The sequence below is a fragment of the Salvia splendens genome, chromosome 4, assembly GCF_004379255.2.
Source record: "Salvia splendens isolate huo1 chromosome 4, SspV2, whole genome shotgun sequence".
In the NCBI taxonomy this organism is placed as follows: domain Eukaryota; kingdom Viridiplantae; phylum Streptophyta; class Magnoliopsida; order Lamiales; family Lamiaceae; genus Salvia; species Salvia splendens.
Genome location: NC_056035.1, coordinates 27,200,462 through 27,226,647, shown reverse-complemented (window position 1 = coordinate 27,226,647; position 26,186 = coordinate 27,200,462). Strand labels below are relative to the sequence as shown.

General features: G+C 38.3%; 2 protein-coding genes across 2 annotated transcripts; both read right to left on the bottom strand.

The window, feature by feature from the left end:
• Positions 1 to 5,486: 5,486 nt before the first annotated feature.
• LOC121798002 (WEB family protein At2g38370-like) lies at positions 5,487 to 7,778 on the bottom strand. The gene is made up of 2 exons (XM_042196811.1): positions 7,529 to 7,778; positions 5,487 to 7,146 (listed from the first exon to the last, which is right to left on the bottom strand). The coding sequence occupies exons 1-2, from the start codon at positions 7,676 to 7,678 to the stop codon at positions 5,710 to 5,712; spliced, it is 1,587 nt and encodes a 528-aa protein (XP_042052745.1). The 5' UTR covers positions 7,679 to 7,778; the 3' UTR covers positions 5,487 to 5,709.
• A 9,402-nt stretch (positions 7,779 to 17,180) lies between these two features.
• LOC121800904 lies at positions 17,181 to 18,086 on the bottom strand. The gene is made up of 2 exons (XM_042200393.1): positions 17,600 to 18,086; positions 17,181 to 17,503 (listed from the first exon to the last, which is right to left on the bottom strand). Exons 1-2 carry the CDS (start codon positions 18,084 to 18,086, stop codon positions 17,181 to 17,183), a joined length of 810 nt encoding a protein of 269 aa, XP_042056327.1.
• Between the last annotated feature and the right edge of the window lie 8,100 nt (positions 18,087 to 26,186).

Below are 26,186 nucleotides of genomic sequence, written 5' to 3'. Positions count from 1 at the left end.
AAAGAGAGAATAATATAGAAGTGACTATCTTTTACTTTACTTTCTCTCTACTTAAACTATTTTCTTCACTACTTTACTTTTTCTCTAATTTAACTATCAATAATATGCACAAAAATAAAGGCAGCAAATCGTTAATCAAAATTTTAATTTTATCCTAAGTGAGAATGTGAAAGATAATAGAAGAGTCTCGTAGTTATTTTTTGGCCTATAAATATGATATTTGGAGACTTACTATCTACATATTCCTACTTATTACCTTATACAATAAAATTCAAGTTTGATATTTTTGTTCTTCCCATAAGAAGAAAAGTTAACACTATGATTTGGTGTCTTCCACCATTTTTATTCCATATTTTGCTCAATGATTTGGTGTCTTCCACCATTTATTCAGTTATCAAAGTTTGTTGCATTCATGTTTACAAAGTTATCGCTCATGAAGCCTGTTGAATAAGATCACATAATATCAGGAGAATATTATGGGAATATATCATGCCTAAATTAAAGTAGCAATTATTGTAAATTTAGGTTTACCATATATGTAGAATACCTAGTCTATAAACATGTAATCTGTGTACCTCATTATTCATTCAATATACACGAAGAAATCTTCTCCCACCAATCTTAACATGGCCTCAGAGCAGAAACGATCCCGGCTCAGAAAAATTTCATCATAGCCGACGGCAGCGCCGATTCATCATTTGGGGGTGAAATCGGACATGGATTCGCGGCGCACCACCGCGCCCCCCGCCACCAACCGATCGGGAAGCCAGCGACCCGACACCTCAAAATTGTGGTGTTCCCACTGTGGGAAACAGAAGCATACATGGGAGAATTGCTTCAAAAGGTTGGGATACCCGGAGTGGTGGGAAGAGCGACAAAAGGCGAGGGCCGCTCAGGCCAAACTCGTCGTCGCAGTAAACGGGGATGGAGCACAACGACAATTTTCTTTAATTAGCTCCACCAAATTATAATACTAGTAGTAATTGATAAGTTAGCATTTGAACGTTCGACTAAGGAAGCACTTCACCATATTAGTATCAAAAATTTTGAATTCAAATTCAAATTTCAATTCCAATTCTAATTTAAATTCCAATCTTAGACCTTTAGAAGTATCTATACATATTATATTTATATTTCCTCCGTCCCAAAAAAAAATATTTGATTTTTGGCACTAGATTTTATGAAGTACTTCTTCCGTCCCATAAAAGATGTCACATTTGTGAGACGACACATGATTTTAGGAGATTTTATTTTGTATGTTAGGTGGAATGAGAAAATATAATATTTATATTGTTGTGAGAGAAATTTTTTTCTAAAAATGAAAATGTGACATCTTTAATGAGATAAACTAAAAAAGGAAAGTGAGATATCTTTTATGAGACGGAAGGAGTATTATTTTGTGAGTTAATGATGAGAGAATAAAATAAGAAAGATAAAAAAGTAGAGATGGTAATATTTTATTTTAAGAAACACTTCATTTTTAATGGGATAATTAAAAAAAACGTTTCAATTTTAATAGGAAGAGTATATATTTATAATAAGTGAAATTTAAGAGAGAGAGAAAAAAACTATTATCCTTAATGAATGCTATAGAGGTATAGATGTTTACATCATAATATGTGAAACTGAAGTTTTATATGTCCAAATTCATGCAGCATAGTGTGTTAAAGTGTTGTTTTATCTGTCCAAATTCATGTACATTGGGTCAATGCATGTTACTGCTATTGCTATGAAGGTGGGCCGTGACTAACGCATGTGAAACATGCTTTGATACCAATTTTTATGAAAAATTGTATTATTACAATTTCGTTTGAGGCTTTATCCGTTAATTGAATTATGTTTCGATTTTGGAAAGTTCTAATATAATTGAGTCATTTTTTTTGGCACAAAGTAATCTCTGACTTAATTTATTCTCTCTTACTTTATGCACCGTCCCCTTAACATACTGTTGGAAATATTGAAGTCTTTTAGACGGGCAAACTCTTGCTATTACAAAAGAACCAAAAACTGGAAGGTAAGTAAAACAAAGTAAATACAATAAAAGGAACAAGATGCAAACTATATTCTTCTTCAAGTCGAGTCGAGGTATCCCTCTCTCCGCAAGACGAAATACGCCCCGGCTAGTGCTCACGGATTGGCGTAGTGTCCCCAAAGATGAAACGACTTTCCTCCTATCGAGTTGAAGCACCTCAAACTCGTAGGCTCCGGCGAACTTGAATTGGAGGCGAGAACCGAGCTAGACAATGCTCCTAGAATGCCCACTAGAATGCTTGAGTGATGAAGAGAGAATGCTTGTTGGTTGTGTGTTCTCTTCTTCCAAATCCTACCTATTTATAGGATATGAAAGGCTACATGAAGAGTCTTGGTATTAAGACACCTCATAATGCATTTGGAGGAGAAAGGCCAAAGGCCTAGCCTTTTGGCATTTCACACGTTTTTCTTACAATCCCCCACATTGGTTAGAGCGCTGCAAGCTCAAATCAACACCAGACGCAAATGCATGTATGCAGACTCTTTGCTCAGTTCTCGAGAAACAGTACTGTATTTGGAGAGGTAACTTGTGGTTTTGAACTTTCCATAGTCAACACTATCGGACATACCGGCGGGCTAGTGGACGCGATGCCTTGAACTATTCCTCCTTAATGTATGCCTAGTCAATAGCATCAACACAATATAGTCTCAACTCCATCAGTTCTCACGTTTGTGTCCGTTTCGGCCGTGGAACACCTCTTTGGAATTCATAAGTGACTCACACACACGAAGCGGCCTCACTTCTCACTTACATAAGTGATTCTTTCATGAGTATCCTGCCATACTGCATCTCCTTGAGATTTCAAGAATCATTAAAAGTCAAAAGACTTAACCTCTTACCACGTGCAGGTTACAACACTCAATGCTTTCTAAAGAATGAGCGAAGATTAAAGTCTTCTGAGTGTTACAACTAGATTTGTATAGCTTCGTTTTCCCATTGAACCAATCCCATGGGATCTCCAATCGTATGGTTGGGTTACCACTATACTCATCTTTTAAGATGTGGTTTTCAGTCCCATTCCTTTTAGCAATTTATGCATTTGATCACGGTTTAAACCTTTTGTTAACGGATCCGCTAAGTTATCCACTGACTTTACATAGTCAACTGAGATAATGCCACTTGTGATCAACTGCCTTACGGTATTATGTCGCCGACGAATATGTCGAGACTTACCATTATAAAAGTCACTTTGTGCTCTACCTATAGCTGCTTTGCTATCACAATGTATCAATACTGCGGGCACTGGCTTCTTCCAACATGGAATACATTCTAGGAAATTTCTGAGCCACTTGGCTTCTTCCCCTGCTTTATCCAATGCGATAAACAAAGATTTCATGGTGGAACGAGCAATACACGTCTGTTTCGTTGATTTCCACGAGACAACACCACCCCCCACAGTGAACACATACCCACTTGTCGAAAATGAGTCTTTTGAATCAGAGATCCAATTTGCATCACAGTACCCTTCAAGTACTTGGGGATATCTTGTGTAATGCAACCAAAGTTAATAGTATACTTCAAGTATCTCAAAATTCACTAGGTGACCTTCACCTATGAACTTTTCATACTTGGTCAGTATAACCTTTTCACACTCAAATTCTAGTGAAAATCCATGATTTACTAGAAGTGAGCCTGACACCAAATTATTTCGGATGTCTGGGACATGCAGCACATCTTTAAGGGTAAGAATTTTTCAGATCCTAATTTTAGGAATACATTACCCACACCAACCACCTTAGAAGAGGCTAGGTTTCCCATGCGTACTTTTCTACCTCCAACAGATTTGTAAGTAGAAAAAAAACGCTTCTCTCGGAGCACACATGACATGTGGCACCCGTATCAACCAACCATTCATTTGGATTATTACCATGGTCCACGTCGGAGACCATTGCGATCACCTCGTGATCTTTGTTGTTTATAACAACACGTTCAAATAATTTGCACAGTATTGTTTCCAACAATAAGTACACAATTATATTGAACCAAATGTGCATTGATATATTCATCAACTCATGAATGCCAATTACTACTGCCAAATCTAAATTGGTCTTGCTTGTCAAATGACAAACGATAAACATCATTCTCAAGAGAATAGATCTCAAGGAATTAACCACTCCATAGCGCATCGACATTGCGACCGTTCGTTGCTTTATTCCAGCTTTGAATTTCATGTTTCCTCCAGCTTCGGTCGACATGATTTCAACAAGAGTACAACATTTCGTTTTGCGATTGTTGGAAATATTGAAGCCTTTTAGACGGGCAAACTCTTGCTATTACAAAAGAACCAAAAACTGGAAGGTAAGTAAAACAAAGTAAATACAATAAAAGGAACAAAATGCAAACTATATTCTTCTTCAAGTCGAGTCGAGGTATCCCTCTCTCCGCAAGACGAAATACGCCCCGGCTAGTGCTCACGGATTGGCGTAATGTCCCCAAAGATGAAACGACTTTCCTCCTATCGAGTTGAAGCACCTCAAACTCGTAGGCTCCGGCGAACTTGAATTGGAGGCGAGAACCGAGCTAGACAATGCTCCTAGAATGCCCACTAGAATGCTTGAGTGATGAAGAGAGAATGCTTGTTGGTTGTGTGTTCTCTTCTTCCAAATCCTACCTATTTATAGGATATGAAAGGCTACATGAAGAGTCTTGGTATTAAGACACCTCATAATGCATTTGGAGGAGAAAGGCCAAAGGCCTAGCCTTTTGGCATTTCACACGTTTTTCTTACACATACTATTTTTGAACTCCATGCCGAAAAGAAATGCATCTATTAATAAAGAACGGAGGGAGTATTATTTAAGCTTAAGTTAAGTTATATTGCTATCCGCAACCTATTCCTTTCGTTGTACCCTAATTTTGTCATACTCCCCTCGTCCCATAAAAATAATAACACTTTCCTTTTTCATTCATCCCACAAAATTATCTCATTTCCATTTATAGAAAGTTCCCCCAAACTTATTATCAATATACATCAATTTAATTACAACTTATACCACTAGGACCCACCATTAAACACTAATAATAATATGAGTTCCACTATCCACTAACATTATTTTAACTACCATTCTTCCCATCTTTCTCTTACTTTACAATTATGCATTAATTCTCATACCGTCCCAATTGTCCTTATTTTTTTTTGAGACGGAGGGAGTATCATTATTTTCCTTAATCATTTTGTATTTAAACTACTACTCCTACAACCTCATACTTCTTATACCACAACATTTTTTAAAGGAAGATGATCCCTTCTTTGGACGGCACAAGATTTTATGCAGTTTTATTTTGTGTGTTAGGTAGAGAAAATAAAGTAATATAGAGAATAAAATAGAGATAAAGAGATTTTCATTTATAGTAATAGGTCATCTTGGATTGAACAAACTAAAATAAAAAGTGAGTCATCTTCGGTGGGACAGAAGGAGTACTAAACTATTGTTTTTCCAAAGTACAACAAAAATAACGAAAAAAATATATGTTCACTAGGAATATAAGAATCAGTGATGCCATAAAAAATTACGTTGGTCGTAGTACAACTAGCGCACATAAATACATACAATCAAAGATTCAACCACAGATTACCTAAAAAATCACATACTTTCCCTCCTTCCCAACATATCTCTAACTATTTCATACATATCAATAGCCACACTAAGTTAGTTGGTCGGCCATGATCATCGCGTTCACACGCAGCCTTGAAGCATCGAACCTGCAGCTCCGTTGCCCTTCTTCTTCTTGCTTTGCTTGGCCACTAGGAGGGAGATCCGAGCAAACCCAAACTTCTTCCTCTTTGTAGCCACTTCTTTGTTTTCCTTCCCACATTTCCTTGAAGAACTCTGATCACTACTTGGCTTGCTCAGCATTTGCCCCAGCGAAACCTTGCGTTTCCCGGCTTGCGCTCCATTGTTGTAGTCCTCGGTCAGCAGCAGTTTCCTGCTCAGTATCTGACCGATTGAGGGAGTCGGCCTCAGCACGTGCTTGAGCCCATTGCTGACTAGTCCCGTGCCATTGACATCAAGACGGTAGGAGTCTTTCCTCCTCAGCGACGGATTCTTGAACTTGGTGGAGTTGTGGACAGAGCGCTGTTTGAGGCCTTGCTCTGATCTCAACAAGCGAAGTGCCTCGTCCAGTGCTAGCTTCCCTTGATTGGCTGTCTCCACTCGGTTCAGTGCCTCTTCCAAAGCCTTCTTGCTTGTCTTCACTTCCTCTGTTGCTTCCTCGACTTTTTTCAAGATTTCTGTCTTCGACGCGTATGTTTCCTCAACCAGGAGCGTTTTTCCCGCGACACTGCCCTTGCTGGCCGAGTCAGCTTCTTGTACTTTGGAGATCAAGGAGGAGTATTCCTCGAACGTGAGGGTTACATCAGAGCAGGAGAGTGCCTTCATTTCAGCAAAAGCAACGGCTTCAGACGCTCGTGCAGCTTGTTTCATCTTCTTGGCCGCTATCAGCCTGACCTCTGCTGTCCTAATCCGAGCCTTGGTTTGCTCGATCTCGGACAACGCCCTTTGGATTTGCGTCCTAGCAGCCTCCCCAACCTTCTTGAACTGATCCGTCTCCGAACTCAGCTTCTGCGTGATGTTTATGGGGTCATGAACGTCGCCATCTATGACCTCCTCGAGCTTCTGCCTCTTCTGGTTTAGCTCCTCCTCAAAACACGAGATTTTCAAAGTGTTTGAAGACAGCCTCTGACGGGTCCTCTCAAGGGACGCCCTCTCCCTCTCGATTTTCTTGCTGTATGCATCAACTGCGGCTCTGATGTCAGCAAGATCAGTAGTCGTCCGCATTAGGTTCAGCTTTGCCTGTTTCAGCTCCAAGAGAATGAAACCGGGAGCTTCCGAGGGGCACAAGCCCACACCACCAATGCCAATCTCATCCTTTTTGTGTCTTCCTTCGTGTCCAGTCACTTCAACAGCTCGATTCTTCGCTTCACTTGCTGATTCTGCGTTGATCCAGGACGTCTCCTTCTGCAGCTTCAGTTTCAACTCCTCAACTACGTTCTTGGTCGATTCGAGTTCCTTCAAGACATCGAGCGTCTCCCACTCCTTCATAAAAAGATCTCTTTCGAGTTGTGCAGTTTGTTCCTCCAGATTGACAACATCAACAACCACTTCTCTCTCATGCTGCCATTCACAAAACTTAAATCAATCAACATTGCAAGAACCAAATTGGAAACTAGACTTGAAGATTTTTTTTATGACATTCAAAAATAGCAACAGAATGGAAGCATCACCCTATTACTAAAGCATAGTGCAAAGAATTTAGTCATAAGTTGGTGAAGCAAATTAATCCTACTTTAAAAATGGAAAAAAGTGGAAAAGGGGCTCAACTTTCTCAGAAAAAGTTGAAATCTTTGACCTGCATTTGTTATTTCAAATGGTATTTTACCCAAACAAGATCATTAATTTCAGAATAATGGTTCGTGAACAAACAAAAAAAATGAGTTGCATTTGTCAATTTATGAAATATAATTGCTACAAAAAGAAGAATAAAGAAATGAAGAACCTGGGAGGAATGTTGAGAATTGGGATTCCAAAATCCCATGCCGCCGAAGCGGTTCACCGCCTCCTTCACCGATTCGAACGGAGCAGAAGTGTCGATTTCGGCCCGGCCCGAATTATAGGCTTCTGGAATCTGTGGATTTTCGGTGGCCATTTCGACGTAATTCAATTGTTTATGGGGATTTAGGCGTTGTTTGCAATGTGTTTGAGTATTTGCAAGAGTGAGAGAGAGAGGAGAAGGAGTGGAGTGAGTTTTTAACTTTAGAGAAAGAGTATAACGTTAGAATGGTACTACTATAAAAAGCAATAGTTTATTATTACTACAACGTTGGGATTCTTGCCATATCAGGACAAAAAATGATTAATTAAATATTTGAATTTAGAGTATCGTAGGAGAGCGTAAAAAAATATATAATGAGTATTACATAATTATTTTATGTTGATATAAAATATTTTAACATTGTTTCGTATCGATACAAAAATTTTTATTATTATTTTATGATTTGTGCATCACATAACTAAACAGTTAAACGCCGTTTAGATACATATGCTGGAATGTATTAAAATAAAACACGAATAAAACTATATGATGGAATGTATTAAAATAAAACACGAATAAAACTTTTTGCATGATTTATATAATTGAAACATTTTGAATGAATACTTTTATAGTCGACATTAATTTTGTTATAAGGGCATAGCATGAATTTTGTTGGGCAACGTAATAACTGTTAAACTCTTAAATTTTGTCCCACATCTACTTGTTGATAATCCTAGCTCATCTATATAATTATAGGTAAACCTCTCTCTTATAAGAGGTCTTTTAAGGGGTGAGTGATCTATTATTAATATGGTATCAGAGCCGGCTCAAGTCAATGATGGATTTTATCTCTTTATCTCTTCTCTTGCATACCCACGTGATGAAATTCCGATGTGTCATTGCAATCCACACGTGAGAGGGAGTGTTAAAACTCTTAAATCTTGTCCCACATCGACTTGGTGATGATCCTAGCTCATCTATATAAATATGGATAACTCTCCATTTAATAAGGCCTTTTAAGAGGTGAATGACCTATTTCTAATAAGAGTGAACTACAAAAATGGTCCTTAACTATAAGTTTATCTCGTCAATAGTCTCAGACTTTAAAAATATTTACAGTAGGCCATGGACTAAGGGTTTATTTCAAAATCGGTCATTTTCCCCCCTTTTACCTGAAATTGCCCTTTTGGACTTCTAGGCAATTTCGTCTTTTTACATTTTTAACCTTTTCAATCTGATATTATTTCAATGATGTACTAAAATTTTATTTCAAAATTATCTTCTTGGCTTTGCCATCCTTCATTTTGTAAATATCAGATTTATTTATAAAATTAAATTTAAAATTTAGAATTTTAAATATTAATAAATTATTTTAATTAAATTATTAATTTATTTATTTTATTATAAAAAAGTTTTGTGTGAGCTGGGCATAGCGTGCGATATATGTTTAAACTAGTCATAGGAAAATGCAAGATCAATACAATACTGATTATTATAGGATGATTGCAACCCACCAGCTACAAGTATACTGAAAAAATGTGGAATACAAAGAGAAGCATTTGCTAACAAGCATGCTCCTAACTTTGTGGAACTTGATTATCACTAGTAAAACTACCACAAAGTGGGGGAGCACCACCACATAAAGCTCCACAATATTAGTTAAATTAGACACACAGAAAACAAAATGAAGTAAGAGACAGGTAGCATGCAAGTGTGTCAAATATCAATTAGGATACAGATAATTGAAAAAACTGCATTTTGATGAACCAGTAGGTGAAGAAAGTATCACTGGTTTTATTTCTATATATAAAGAGCTGTGAGTCGAGAATACATAAATTCATAGTTTTTATTAAAATAATTGATTGATATTTAAAAATCTAAATTTTAAATTTAATTTTATAAAATTAAATCTGATATTTAAAAAATAAATAAAATGAAGGATGACAAAGAGAACAAGAAGATAATTTTAAAATAATATCAAATTTCGTACATCAATTAAATAATAGTATGAGATTGAAAAAGTTAAAAATGTGAAAATTTGAAATTGCACAACAACCCAAAAGAGCATTTTCGGGTGAAAAAAGGGTAAAATGACTGATTTTGAAATAAACCTTTAGTCCAAGGATTACTGTAGATATTTTTAAAGTTCAGGAACTACTGGCGAGATAAACCTATAGTTTATGGTCCATTTTTTCAGTTCACTCTTCTAATAATAACACTTGCGTTTTTAAACTAACAATTCTAATTTTTTCTTCATTGATTGCATAGAGAAAAGCAAAATACGACATTAATTCATAAATTAAAATTAATTCAATAAGACAGTGTCATAATTATTCAATCCAACAACATTAACAATATTAATAAAAATAATATTGTCGTCCAACAAATAGCCAATAGGACATATATTGGTGGATAAATGAAATGGTAAATTGATTAGTGGATAAATGAAATGATAAATTGAGATGTTTATTAGTGGACGGAGTAATTCTTTTAGTTGTTTTCTTGTTTTTAAAACGTAACGAAAAGTTGCTTATAAGCATATTTAGAGTATATTATTTAAATACAAACTGTAAGGAGCACTCAAATTTGAATTGTCTTATGAATTTGTCTGAATGAAACAATATTTGCTGTAGTCAAATTTGGAAATTTGGTCCTCTTAAAGGTATTCAATTTCATTTTCCAAATGTATTATCTCAATTTTCAGCCCAAAAAAGCTAACACTTTCATCTTTTAAAATGTATTATTTCAATTTTCAGCCCAAAAAAGTTAACACTGTAGTATAGCCGTTTGCCCAAAATGTTTTTATTCAAATTGATTTTATGCGAGCCTAAACTAAAAACAAAATAATTAAATAAATGATAGTATCATTTTTTCTTAATTCTTTTCTGAAAAAATGCTACTAGCTAATTATTTTGCCTCCCAAATGATCGGATTACTAATAATTTCACTTTTGGGACTTTTAAGGTTGCTTAATATGTAGGATTGTGATTATAATATAATTTTATGTACTATTATTATTAAGTTTTTATAAAAGCAAAAGCTTGAGCCATCAACCGTCGAGCAAAAGTCCAGAAAAGACAAAAACACATAGCAAATGTATCAAAGAGAACAAGAAGCCAAAATGTTGAGCACCAGCTCTACCAACAAACTATGAGATTTAAATTACAACAAATATAGTAAGGAAGAATAAAAAAAAACTTGGTTTCAACATCCAATTCGGAGAGTCTATGTGATAGGAGAAGATAGAGAAAGTCGCAGAGAAACCTTACTCTGCGATAATCGGTAATTTGTGAGATTCTAAAGAAAAAGTAAATACAATAAAAGATAAAATAGATTATTTCATTGCTTGATTGAAAAGAATAAGAGTAGCCCTATTTATAATACTAATACTAACTTAACTAGCAAGACAACAAGATATGGAAAAGGTATGCAATTCCTAAATTATCTAACTAAATAATGCAACTAAATAATAATGCAAGATATGAAAGAGATATGGAATAATGAATGTATCAGAAATTCACCTTATCTCAAGATGGAAGCCACGAAACAATGGACAAAGTCGATGATAACAAGCGCTTAGAGATTTCCCCTCTCGGATCAAATGCGATTACCAACAAGGATTCAAGAATTCATTCCAACCCCCTGATACGATCTCTATATCTTAGTATTTAGTTATCTTTTGATTCACTATATCTTTCTCATATATTGTTTTCTTGTTCCATAAGCTATTATTCTAGTATTATAAATAGGATAGAGTGTTATCATCTTATTCAATCAATTAATGAAATCATTATAGTTTGCCCACTTGTGGAGTATCAAGAATCCCTAATTATCTATCGCTGCAGACGAGATTCATTCTTGCGCCCAGCTCTATCTCCGGAGATCATCGCCGACCCAAGACTTGGGCGCCAGATTAATCAACTGATCTAAACTCTCAACGCTGCCGATGGAGACTCCTCCGCGCCAGCCCTATCGTTTGTCCGCCGACCCTTAAACGAGGGCGCTGGAATTGTGGTGTTACAATTGTGAATTTGGATGGAATTCTCACGTTAGGAGCAGGAGGCTCTTAACAACTGGTGCTTTCATTGTGATCTCTCCCTCCACATCCGTAGAAGAAGGCTCTTAACACCCCCTCTCTTGATACCTCCTCAACTTCCTCACAATGCACTTTTCACCCCTCATTTGCTACTTCGTCTTCCTAGCTACTATTTCTTCTACAATCTGCTCAACCAGTTTGTCCATGAAGTGCGTAAATTAGTGCGTGCGTAGGTATATCTCAATCAAACAGACCTAGAGGATTCTCTAAACCACAAGGTCTAGCAAACCATAAATCCATCAGAAATGGTCGTTGGGTGCACTTTTTACCGCTTCAAAACCTTAACCCATCATACTATTGGCTAGTATATGAAAGTAAGGATCGATCGCACAGAGTCAAAGGTGTTAACAAGTATTTAGAGGACTTAGGAATGGTCGGCTGCTGCCACGCAACTCACAAATTAAGATTTCTTTAAACTACTAGACTCGAGAGAGTTAAAAGCACGTGACTAACTACTGGACCTAGGAAACGAGAAAAACACGTACGCATGCATGACTAAAGAGACGTAAAATTAACTAAGAACTGTTTAAGCGAACTATCAGGTCAAGTAAAATATTTCCCAAAACAGTCAGACAAATACGTAAGAAAAAAAAGCAGTAGGAACGATTTTTCGATTTAGCTACTACGACAGAAAAAGCTGCAAAAGAAAACAAACAACAGATCTGACTCTAACTACCAACGATCTTTATCTTCTTCAGCAATATGACATGAACACAAACAAAACAGAGCATCAAGCACATAGAAACAGAGCAAACACAGATCGGACTTCAAACATTACGATTAAGCAGAAAAACTACCGGATCTACAATACCGGGTCGAGCAAATAGAAATAAACAGTAAACAGCCATAACCATGAAGATTCAAACCACTACGTATCAGATCCACACTCCAAACCACGATTCACAATGGATCAATCCGATCCCATCTCAACCACGTTCAGATCCATATCTACTCAATTTCAATTCAACCGATTCAACAACAAACAACCCCGATTCAACCGATCTCAGGTTCAACTCAACAACCAATTGCGAAAAGCATCCAAATCAGTAAAAACCAACATCAAGCCTCAGAAACCAGATAAAACAGAAAACATAAACTTCCATAGCAACTGGAATAAGATCTGAACAGAAATATCAGTCGCCGAGCTTCAAACGAAGAAGCTCACAACGAGACAAAACAACATAAATATAAAACAATTGTATCTTAGCCCCCTTGGGGATGGTGTTGCACCACAGAAACAAAGCTAAGTCGACACAAATGCCCAGAAGTACCCCAATGATCCTAAATGCGCAAGATGTGTGAAGTGAAGTAAGCTAAAACTAAGTCAAAACTAAGGACTCCTCGAACTTGAGATGAAGCCCCCTTTTATAGCTAAGGAATGGATCTCTAGGGCTCTCCTTCTTTATGATTTGTCATTCTTGCTCTCCAAAAAGATCCTTTAGAAAATGCTCCCCGTCTCACTTTTGCTTTCTGCCAACGTCATCGTCATTTTCCCAGGTTAGGTATATTGCTGGTGCTTTTTACTTCACTATTCCCCACTTTCATCTGCCCGATTGACTTGTATACATTTCCAGGATCCGGCAGATTTTTACGCACCTGAACTTACAAACACTTGTTAGTTCACTGAAAACACTAAATTTAACCCCATAACCAATGCATGAAATGAGCCTTATCAGTCCATTTCGCGCCTAGTAGCTTGTTGCTCCCTCACCAACACTGTTGATCTGAGAGTGTGCGTGATCTAACTCCCTTTGTGGTGCCTTACTTTCATGATTATCATCTAGATGATTTTGATTCATCAATCTCATCAAGAAAACTAGTACTCATCGTGTTCAAGGAATCATTTTTTTTCATTGTTTGATGAGCAGTCGTTTCTTGATGAATCAATTCGATTTCAGAACAAAATTCTTCATCTACCCTTTTCCCTTTAGGCCCCAAACACCTTCCAAATAAATATTTACCATTTCCGATGAACATTCTGGCTTTGCGAAGAAAGAAGGATTCTTGCGTTTGAAGTAAAAGGGCGAGGTGAAGTTTGACTCTTGTTCAAAATCCTCTTTTTTTTTTCCTGAATCTTGATTATATTCCTCTGCCTCAGGTTCATATGGAGGCAGAAGTAGATACCTGTCCGGTCCCAACAGGAAATTTGACATTCCCGCGGCTGGTCATCAGGCCGTAATCCCGATAGTGGTCCCAGCAAGACGGTTGATGCTACTTTCTGTGAAGCTGGAAAGAGTTCTGCGGTGGCGGACATCATCATGAATAGTGATTCACAGCTTAACGATTGTAGTGCGATTGATTATTTGCTTCAGCGTCGCGGTAGTGATGCACTTTTTATTAGAACTATAAATACCTGCAAGTATACAAAGTAGGAATAATATAGCTAAAGGTTAGTACCGAATATCGATCATGGGGAAATCAAACACAGACTTTCTATCCTCTACTAAAACTCAATTACTATTTGGAAAACCGAAAGTTTTGGAGATCTTTTGAAAACAAAGAACTTTTGAAAGCAAAGAAACAACTAATTGGAAATAAACACGAAGATAAAAGTATAGAGATAAGGGAATTCCAGGGATGTGCTTTCACAGTTATGGTTATACAAATTCCAACTACAACACCCAAGCACAGTTCTTACTTTGATAGAACGAGTCACCTAGTTTATGCTCATGCGATACAAACATTGATTACAAACGTTAGGGTTGTCAATCCTATATACGTAAGTCCTAAAAGCTCCTAAGACTATTAAAAAGTCCCCACTCTCAATTAACAGTGCCGTTTTAAAGGGAACTAATTGTAGTGTCTATTAAGTGGATCTAACACGCCAACCTCATCTCACGATTATGTAGCAATGTATATTAAATCATCACTGAATGTGCCACCCAAGCATGAAGCATTATCCATTAACCTAAGGAAGAAACAAAGTAAGAACAAACGGATGTTAAATAGAAATAGGAATTGTATAAACCAATAAAAGTTACTAACACATCCCTAGAATCCTATGAGTTTAGTTACACATGATAGAATAAGCTAAAAAACATAGATTGAAGGGAAGACAATGAAAACATAAGAACTAAAGCAATAAAACCCAAATGTTGAATCCTTGTAGCCTTGATGATCTTGAATCCTTCTTCAACTCCTTGCACAATGAAGCACTCTAACTTTTAAGCTCTGGAAATATTTGGCAAAGAGAAGATCTATTTTTGATGAAGGTTTGGGGGCTATTTATAGGGGAAAAATCGTCCTTTTTCAAATAAGGAAAATGGTTGTAAAATATGGTAATCTTGGAGAGAAAGTAGGGCAGATTCTGCTCACCGCTATTTCCCAGCGGGCCGCTGCACCTTGGCCAGCGGTCGCTGTGGGTTGTTCCGAGGCTTCTGTCTCTTAGCTGGCGGGCCGCTGCACTTGTTTCAATGGTTGCTAGCCATCATTCCGTAACTCTCTGGACTCTCGGTAGCGGTCGCCACGCATTCTCCAGCGGTCACTGGGCGTGTCTTGACTTCATGCATAACATTCCCGAAGCGGACCGCTACTAGCTTAGCGGTCGTTGGGCGCCAGCAGTCGCCGGTTGTGTTGCAGCGGACCGCTGGACATGCAGAACAGCTCCAGATTTCTAACTTCGCATTTTGACTCCCTTTTTAGGCTCAAATATGCACAATTCTCAGAAAACATGTCAAAATACCAAAATAGATAAAATATGCAAATAATGGACATGTAATGCAACTTTGACATTGAAAACGGACCAAAAGATGGCCTTAAAACCGTGCAAAATCCGAGCGTATCAACTCCCCCAAACTTACATTTTTGTTTGTCCTCGAACAAAACATAGAAGACACAAGAATAGACGCACGGAATGCACAAGGACTAGACGTCATAATTGCCTCAAAGTATGGAATAGATAGATCAAATTAACGCAATCAAATCAAACAAGGATTATTAGTGTATTTTCATTACTAACTCGTGGAACACCTTGAATTCATGTACTCACATGTGGCAAACTTCCAAGATGGGAAGTGTTCTCTCATTCACAAAGTGTATAAGGTAAAGTATTTAAGCACTCAAATCATGCAAAGTTTACCATAGGCTTGCTTAAAGTCCAATCTCTCCTCTACTAGATGTGATTAAGCATCAAAAGTCCGAAAGGTCTTTATTTTTGGTTATAATGTAGGCTCTTTGATAGATGAGGAATATTTGGCTAAAAAGTGGCTAGAAATAAAAATCCCAAGTAGATTAAAGTAGACTCCACTTTTCATATAAACCCAAGACACTTTTGATAACTATTCATCCTTCAACTCTCATTCCCAAACCTTTGATATTTCTTTTCTTCACAACCTTTCTTTCTCTTTTTCTATCATTTCTTTCTTTTTCTTTTCTTTCATAGGCATCCTTTCTAGAATAAGCACACTTTTGTATTTTTCTATTTCACAACATGTACTTTTATAACATTAAGCACACTACTTTTCACTTTTCACAATTTCCCCTTATCTATTCAATTCCTTTACAAAAGATAACTATACTAATCCAAGGAATTGTCTCCATTGATTAGGCTTCCAAAGAATAGGCTTAAAGGCTCAAAATTGGCTCCAAACGTATAAAAGAGAATTTTTGAAAATGGTCAAAATTTTGGATATAAAAGTAGGTATGAAAAGATGGCCTAACATCCTCCTTAATCAACTTAAACACTATGTAAACTTAGGCAGACTAGGAGCAAGTTCTAGAAACATATACATGAATGCAGATAAATCACACATGAAATAAATTAAGGCTCAAATCTCACAAGGGTAAAAGCATGATTCAAGGCGAACACGCAATTCTCTAATTATGCACTTTTTTTATCAAACCATCAAGTCAAAACGTCAAGCCATACTTAATCAAAGATGAAAGAACTTCATATCATTGGCAACTCAGTCTAATGTGTCCCTAAGCATGCGTGTTTCTAAGTTCGTCATGCTATGTTCATGACATGGATTCAACTTTGGGAATTTTCAAAAACAAAAACAAAAACAAAAACCTAACTCACGGTCCTCCACTTCATCCCCCCAAACTTATTTTCAAAAACAAAAACAAAAACAAACACAAAAATCTAAAATAAGTTTGTAGAGTCGGTAGGGACGTGAGTAAACTAAAGAAAGCAGTACAGGTACCTTGAGATTTTTCGCGTAGAGGTTGGACGGGCGAAATTTCAAAAAATCCAAAAAATTTGCTTCTAGAATACTGTGGTTGGCCAGCGGACCGCTGCGGAACCGCCAGGGGTCGCTGGGCAGAGTCCAGAGACTTTCTGTGGGTTCCCAGCTGGCCGCTGCGCAAGCGCCAGCAGTCGCTGGGAAGAGTCTAGTACCTGCAAAAAATTCCAATACAACAGAAAATGAAAATCACACAAAAACAACTTAAAAACTGGAAGAAGCGTTGGGTTGCCTCCCAAAAAGCGCTCTTTTAAAGTCATTAGCTTGACTTTTACCCCTTCCTTATTCCTTGGGAGGTTCTTCAAGTGCCACTTTTTCCTCCATCACCTTGTCCCAGCTATAGTATTTCTTCACTCGGTGGCCATTGGCTTGAAACAACGTCCCAATCCGGAGCCAGCAACTCAACCGTCCCACTATCATAGATTTTCTTGATCATGTAAGGGCCAGTCCATTTGGACTTCAACTTTCTAGGGAAAAGAGAGAGTCTAGAATTGTGCAACAAAACTACATCCCCCAAGGTGAGCTCTCGTGGGCTAATCATCCTATCGTGGTAAGCCTTAATCCTTTCCTTGTAAGTAGACGAGCTATCATATGCTTCCATTCGAAACTCGTCCATCTTATTGAGGAAGAGGCGCCTCTCCTCACCGGCCTTTTGGAAATCTTGATTCAACTTCTTTACCGTTCAAAAGGACCTATATTCCAACTCAAAAGGCAAATGGCATGATTTCCCAAAAACTAATTGATAAGGAGACATACCTATAGGAGATTTGTATGCGGTACGATATGCCCACAACACATCATCTGAACGGAGTGCCCATTCCTTTCTATTAGTGCTCACTGTTTTTTGTAGGAAGGACTTGATTTCCCTATTTTCAAGCTCGGTCTGCCCATTGACTTGGGGGTGGTAAGGTGAGGTGACTCTATGCTTGACTCCATACTTATCCAATATGTTGTCTAGCCACCTATTGTTGAAGTGAGATCCTCCATCGCTTATGAGAGCGCGACGTGTACCAAACCTGCTAAAAATGTTTTTCCTAACAAAGGCAGTTACAACTTTAGAATCATTAGTTTTGGTAGGAATTGCTTCCACCCATCTAGACACATATTCAACTGCAAGTAAAATATATTGGTACTCCCCTGATTTTGGGAATGGCCCTATAAAATCTATCCCCCATACATCAAACAATTTTACCTCAATGATGGTGTTCATAGGCATCTCCTTCTTCTTAGATATACCCCCCATGCGCTGGCATTCATTGCATTGGAGCACAAAACTGGCGGAGTCACGGTAGATGGTTGGCCAATAGAAGCCACTTTGTAGGATTTTGATGGCGGTCCTTTGCACACCAAAGTGTCCTCCGGTTGGCGACGAGTGGTATCTGTCAACTATGGCTGCCCAATCTTCTCGCGGTACACACCTCCTAAGTATAATATCTGCACACCTTTTAAACAAGTAGGGCTCGTCCCATAAATAAGATCTAACATCTCTATAAAATTTCTTCCTTTGGTAAGGAGTGAGATCGAAAGGGTGTACCTTGACTGCTAAATAATTTACAATGTCGGCATACCATGGAATAGTGGCTTGAGTGAAGAACAAATGCTCGTCGGGGAATTCCTCATTGATTTCTCATGATAGATCTTCTCCCTCCACCAGGTGCTCCAACCGAGACAAGTGATCCGCTACTACATTCTTACACCCTTTTCTATCTCTTATCTCCACATTGAATTCTTGAAGTAGTAGGATCCACCGAATGAGTCTTGGTTTTGCGTCCTTCTTTGCGAACAAGTGCCTAGTAGCTGTATGGTCAGTGTAAACAATAGTCTTAGTCCCAACAAGATAACCTCGAAATTTATCAAAAGAATAAACTATAGCAAGAATCTCCCTTTCTGTGGTCGTATAATTAGCTTGTGCAGAATCTAAAGTTCTACTAGCATAATAAATGACTCTAAAATTTATCTCTCTTCAGCCCCAATGCGGAACCAACGGCAATGTCACTTGCATCACACATGATTTCAAATGGTTGGCTCCAATCGGGGGTGATGAGAATGTGAGCACTCACTAAAGCCTTCTTCAAGTTCTCAAAAGTCTGCAAACAGTCAGAAGTAAAATTAAATTTCACATCTTTTTCAAGTAATTTACAAAGAGGCTTAGAGATTTTCAAGAAATCCTTGATGAATCTCCTATAGAATCCCGCGTTCCCCAAGTAGCTTCTCATGGCCATCTCGTTGGATGGGGGCGGTAGTCTCTCAATGGCTGTAATCTTGGCTCTATCAAATTCTATCCCAGCAGAAGATACTTTGTGACCTAGAACTATACCTTCTTTCACCATGAAGTGACATTTCTCCCGATTAAAAACAAGATTAGTTTCTAAACGTCTCTGCAAAACCTTAGCCAAATTTTCAAGACAATGATCATAAGACTTCCCAAAAACAGAAAAATCATCCATAAAGACCTCCATCACATTCTCAATCAAATCATGAAAAATGACCATCATGCATCTTTGGAAAGTAGCAGGAGCATTACATAAGCCAAAAGACATCTTTCTATAAGCATATATCCCATAAGGGCAAGTAAAGGGAGACTTATGTTGATCCTCGAGAGAAATTGCAATTTGATTATAACCAGAATAACCATCCAAGAAACAATAGAAATCATATCCCCCTAGTCTATCAAGCATTTGATCAATAAAAGGCAAATGGAAGTTATCTTTCCTAGTGGCTGCATTTAACATCCTATAATCAATGCAAACTCTCCAACCCGTGGCTACTCTCGTGGCAATCATCTCACCATCCTTCCCGGGCACTACGGTCATCCCCCCTTTCTTAGCTACCACTTGTGTAGGACTCACCCATTCACTATCTGATATGGCATAAATAATTTCTGCATATAGAAACTTGATTACTTCTTTCCTCACTACATCTTGCATAATAGGGTTAAGTCTACGTTGGTTTTGCACACAAGGATTATGCCCTTCTTCAAGTAAGATCCTATGCATGTATGTGGTTGGGCTAATCCCCTTCAAGTCACCAATAGACCATCCTATAGTAGACCTATACTTGTTTAACACACACAACAACTTTTCACATTTTTTTCACACAAGGCAGCGGAAATGACAACGTGGTAAGTGTTATCTTTTCCTAGAAATGCGTACCTGAGGTGTTCTGGGAGTGGCTTCAACTCCACCTTAAACGGTCCTCGTGGTTTCCCCAATGCTTTCTACCTTTCTTCCTCTTCTTCGGGGGTGCACAAGGGCAAGAATGCGTTCCCCTTTTAAGGGTTTCTTTCGGGAAGGACCTCGAGTTCTGCAATCATAGGACACATTAGCATCACATGTAGATAAATCAGTAGTAGGAGTGAAAGAATTTATGAGACGAGATTCTAAAGGGTCCCGAGTTTGGTGGTAAGTGACTTCCACTTCCCCCACACAATCCGTGACCACTTGGATGACGTTACACTGTTGATAGCCTTATGCTCATTCCTTCCCATGGAATTTCAAAGCGTCATAGTGAAGGGGTTGGCAGCGGAAGCGTGCATCAATAAAACCGATCACATGAATTTGATCTATTTAGCAGATTATTTAGACAAATTCTATTCGCATAATTATCCCACGTATCATGCTCATAACTTGAATTATAATCATGATTTAGAATAAATAAATCCTAAAACATGTATACTACGTAGTTAGCCAGAGTACCTCGTTGATTCACTGAAGAATCGAAGATGGCTTGCGTCTTCTCCACGTGAAGATCTTCAGAACTCGACCTTAGATCTTCTGACTGGTGGCCCGGACTGTAGACTGATATTTGTGTGGGCAAATCTCACCAGTGTACTAGGACTTGAATAACGAAGACAGAACTCTGCTCACGGAAGAAAGCAATTTTCGATCTCTCTCTCTCAAAAGGAGTGGACGAAAATTTTGAAGAGAAAAAGTGTTGTTTTCTGTCTCCTTTATTCTCCTATTTATATTAAGTCACATATTGGGCCCAGTCAAGGATCTAAGGAAGAATTTGGACATGACCTCACCCAACTAGCTTTTTACTAATTAAATTGAACCCACAATTTAATACAAGCTTATATTACAATATTACAAGCAGCCACTACAGAAGTAATATTGCACTGCCTTTCAAATCCGAAATTACAAGTATTCCGGGTTTCCTTTAATTTGTTTAATTTTATTTCCCGCGCTTAAGATAGAAACATCAATGAATTAATCAATGTCTGCTATGGACTTAATTAATTAACATATTTTAATTTCCAAGAGTGGACCTAGCAAGAAACTCTTATTTATTATTCATAGAGTAATCAAACTCTAACTAGCTAGGTTCCGAATAATAAAACCTTGTTTCGAGCTCCTCTTGTGGATGTTATAAAATGAGACTCTCCTCGCGCACGATTCAACATAATAGCAATCCTAGCACCGCCAGATAATGATCACCACTACCCAATATACCTGGATCGTTGGGTGACGAAAAACCCGCACCTTTGGTAAGTCAAAGTAGTAGATACTCAATATCGTATGCTCAATGCTAACGTACATTGATTAAGAAATTAATTATCAAGACCTCATCTTTCAGTAGATAGCATAAAGACTCGTCTTGCTGTTAGATCCATTCAGTGCTATACCACAACAACGTCATCATATTTCAATAAGGTTTAGAAATAATCGGACTGACATTGCAACCTTTCATGATAGGTAGTCTAGGCCTATCTAAGTTGTGAAATTCTTATTTTTCTTTGTTCAGGACTGACTGCGTACCTTAAATTGAGCGCAACCCACAACCGGTCTACTAAAACAAAGACTTAGACTTTGTTATGTTCACTTATACATTTAAATATGCAATAAACATCCATTAAATGTAAAACATAACAACATTCCTACAAAAATAATCTGTTGCATTCATTGGAAAATAATAATTAGAGTTTTACAGTATTCAATCACTCGAAATGTGATTTCTAGTATACAAACCCTAACAATCTCCCACTTATACTCAAAACAGCTTTCGAGTATACAAAACAGTAGTGCACACGTCTAAATTTCTCCCACTTATACTGAAAGCGAGTTGAGGTCTTGAATGAGTCAAACTCTCATCCCTTCAACGTGGCTCTCGAACGGTTTCACCGCCAATGCCTTAGTGAAAGGATCTGCCAGGTTGTTCTCTGACTCAATCTTGACCACTTGTATGTCTCATCTCTGCACTATATCCCTTATGATATGATACTTCCGCTCTATGTGTTTGCTCGCTTTGTGAGCTCTTGATTCTTTCGAATTTGCCACAGCACCAGAGTTGTCACAATAAACGGTGATGCTCTTGGGCAGATTCGTAACCACACCTAAATTCATAAGGAAGTTCTTGAACCATACAACCTCTTTTGCAGCCTCTGAAGCGGCCACATACTCGACTTCCATGGTCGAGTCCGCGATGCATTTCTGCTTCACACTCTTCCAAATTACGGCTCCACCTCCTAAGGTGAACACATATCCTGAAGAAGATTTTCTCGAGTCCTGATCAGCTTGAAAGTCTGAGTCAGTATATCCCAAAGGACAGAGCTCGATCGCATTGTAAACTAGAGCATAGTCCTTAGTCCGTTTAAGGTACTTGAGTATGTTCTTTACGGCAGTCCAATGTCCTTGGCCCGGATTCGACTGATATTTTGCCACCATGCCAACAGCAAAGCAAATATCAAGCCTCGTACAAAGCATAGCATACATGAGACTTCCAAGTACCGAAGCATATGGAATCCTTCTCATTGCTTGTATCTCAAACGACGTTTTAGGGCACATCTCTTGAGATAGATGGATGCCATGTCTAAAAGGTAAGAAACCTTTCTTGGCGTCCTGCATGCTAAAACGACTAAGTACTGTGTCGATGTAAGGTTCTTGAGATAAGCACAACATCTTCCTTTCTCGATTCCGAAGAACCTTGATTCCGAGGATGTGTCCCGCGTCTCCCATATCCTTTATCTCGAACTGGTTTGACAACCATGTTCTTACTGATGACAACATCTTTTTATTGTTTCCAATTAGAAGAATGTCATCTACATATAAAACTAAGAACACTACATTCCCCTTTTCAACCTTCTTATACACGCAGCTTTCATTTGGGCACTTTTCGAATCCAAACATTGTTGTCCGAGGAGTGATCCATGGATTCCCCCAAACCAATGTATCTGTCGGGTTCATGCGAGACCCTCCCACTGCGGCGCGGTACTACAATACTTGGAGTAGAAGTTAAAGTTTCGGGAATAGTTTGTACACCTGGTACTTGTTCTTGGTTAATGGAACTTGTGACAGAAGTTAGCTCTTCTAGAGCCACTTCACTGCTGGGTCTATGATTCATTACAAAGTCTTCCTCTAAGAATGTGGCGTGAGTGCTCACAATAACTTTCTTATCTCGGAGACTAAAGAATTCATAACCTTTCGTCCCTTTGGGGTACCCTATAAACATACACACCTCCGTCCTAGATCCTAGCTTAGTTGGATCATTTTCCAATACATGAGCCGGGCAACCCCAAATCTTGAGATGTGCTAGATTGGGCTTGCGCCCAGTCCACAACTCATAAGGAGTAGTAGGTACGGATTTTGACTGTAAATTGTCTAATATATGGCTTGCAGAAAGCAAGACATGTCCCCAAAACGAAATAGGTAGCCGTGCATAACTCATCATCGATCGGACCAGGTTTAACAAGGTCCTGTTCCTTCTTTCAGCCACGCCGTTCTGCTGGGGCGTCCCCGGCGCAGTCAATTGGGATTGGATTCCCGACTCCGACAAGTAGTCCAAAAACTCGGCACTGAGGTATTCGCCTCCACGATCAGATCGCATGCATTTGATATTCTTACCATGATGCTTTTTCACTTGAGCCTTAAATTCCTTGAATTTGTTAAAGGACTCTGACTTGTGGGTCATCAAATAGACGTATCCAATTTTCGAGAAGTCATCAATGAATGTGATGAAATATTGAAAACCACCTCTTGCTTCAGTAGACATTGGTCCACATACATCGGAATGAACGAGCTCAAGTACTTCCTTGGCCCTATTGCCCTTAGCCTGAAAAGACCTCTTGGTCATCTTGCCTTCTAAGCATGACTCACACTTATGAAAATGTTCCTCCTCTAGACCTTTAATAAGATCTTGTTTAACAAGAGAATGGATCATCCTTTCATTGGCATGACCAAGTCTAAGGTGCCATAAGTACGTTTCGTTCATTGAACTTGAAGGTTCCTTTTGTTTCTTTGAAATTTTCGATGTTGTATTGAGTTCTAATTTGCGATTATTAAATCGTGTAGATGTGATTGTGTACAGATCGTTTTCCATGATACCACGACAGATATAAGAACCATCTTTCTTAATAAGAAATCAAATATCCATCAAAAACTAATTTAGAAACTGAAATTAAATTTCTTCTAAAAGAAGGTATCAACAAAACATTCTTCAAAATCAAAAATCTATCACTACTAAAATGCAAATAAACGTCTCCCACTGCAACGGCCACCACTTTTGTAGCGTCGCCCAGCTGGACTTCGATCTCATGATCACGCAGCCGTCTTGCCACCTGCATTAAGTCAGGATCAAAACAAATATGATCATAGGCTCCAGTGTCAATAACCCAAGTGAAAGTAGATTTCGAAGCCAAACATGACTCGACTACTAAAGCTTGGTGCATACCTGTAGCCTTTCCCTTTTTAGGACAGTCTGGCTTCCAATGCCCCTTTTCTCCACACTTTAAGCACTTCCCCGTGGGCTTCTTGTTTGACCTCCTCTTTTTCTTTCCCTTAGCTACTTTGCCCGATTCTGAGTTCGGTGCCTGCCTTTTTCCTTTGCTAGGCTTAAAGCCAGAGGGACGGGGCGCCGAAGTCATCATGACCACCTTAGCCTGGACCATAAGGTCCTCTGCCGACTGAAGTTCAGTCAACAGTTCTGCCAAGGTGTAGTTTCTTTTGTTCATCATGAAGTTGAGCTTGAACTGTTGGAAGCTAGGGGGAAGACTCTGAAGGATAATTGTCACCTGGGACTCGGGATCGATCGTCCCTCCCAAGACCTCAATCTGGTTGAGGTGGCCCATCATCTCGAGGACATGGTCCCTCACAGACGAGCCCTCGTTCATTGTGTTCGTCATGATACTCCGAAAGGCTTGAGACTTAGCCGTTCGATTCTGAGTACCAAAGAGATTCTTGAGATTCTGCATGATCTCGGCGAAAGTTTCCATGGCTGAATGCTAATGCTTGAGAACTGATGACATAGATGCCAACATGTAGCACTTAGCCATCTCATTTTCCTTATGCCACCGTCTGTGTACATCTCTGACTCCTGTCGTTGCGTTGGCCGGCGGCACTAGAGGTCGCGGGGTTGTGAGTACGAAGGTGTACTCTTCTGCTGTAAGAACGATGTCCAAGTTTTGTTTCCATTCTATGTAATTTTGGCCCTCAAGTTTGTTTTCTTTAAGAATTGCACAAAGAGGATTAAACGACATATTGACGATTTGATTTGCACTGCAAAACAGAGTATTTACTATTTGTCATAAACTTATGTAAGAAGTTTGATTAGATTAACCATAAAACTTTTCAAAATTTTACAACTGCAAGATTAAAATTTTGTATCCTCCAGAGGAGGTCAATACGCATTAAAATCTTACTATTTTACTGGTCACAATCATCGTCGAATAGTCCAGAGACCACACGTGTGGCATGGCCGCCTAATGTTGCCTAAGCAAGACCACCAAATTTAGCATTACAGAGTCTCATTTCTATAACACACTCCCATAACAATGCTCATGTGCTGCTAACAAGATCAAGCTATCCCATAAATTCTGTGTGAACTTCTGAATCTCGTAGTTTTTTAGGATTATTGCCCCCACAGTGCAGGTGGCGATAATATTGGAAACCACAATCTATTTCATACTATTTATATTTGAGAAGTCCGCCTTATGAACTCGCTATTTCTTAGTATTATTGTTCCCACAGAGCAGGTGTCGATAATATTAGAAAAAAGCTTCATAAATTACAGACCAATTGATGGAGACCATATACAAACTTTGAGTTCGTAATTATAGCTTAGATATTTTGGGTTATGGTTTTTATTTAATTATCCTTAGCCTTGAGGCAGATTAAGGCTTCATTAAATTATGTTGGTATTTAATATGCTGGATAATTAAATATTTTATTCATAATTGGCGTCTTCCATTAGGAAAATAATGTTCTAGTATTTAATTCTTATTCATGTCTACTATAAGATATATCTAAAATAATTAAGTTATTTAATTCTTAATAAGACATGAAAAATTAAATTCAAATTATTTCCATGTTCAAGATTAGGAAGAGAAGATTTATTATTTAATGTATCCATA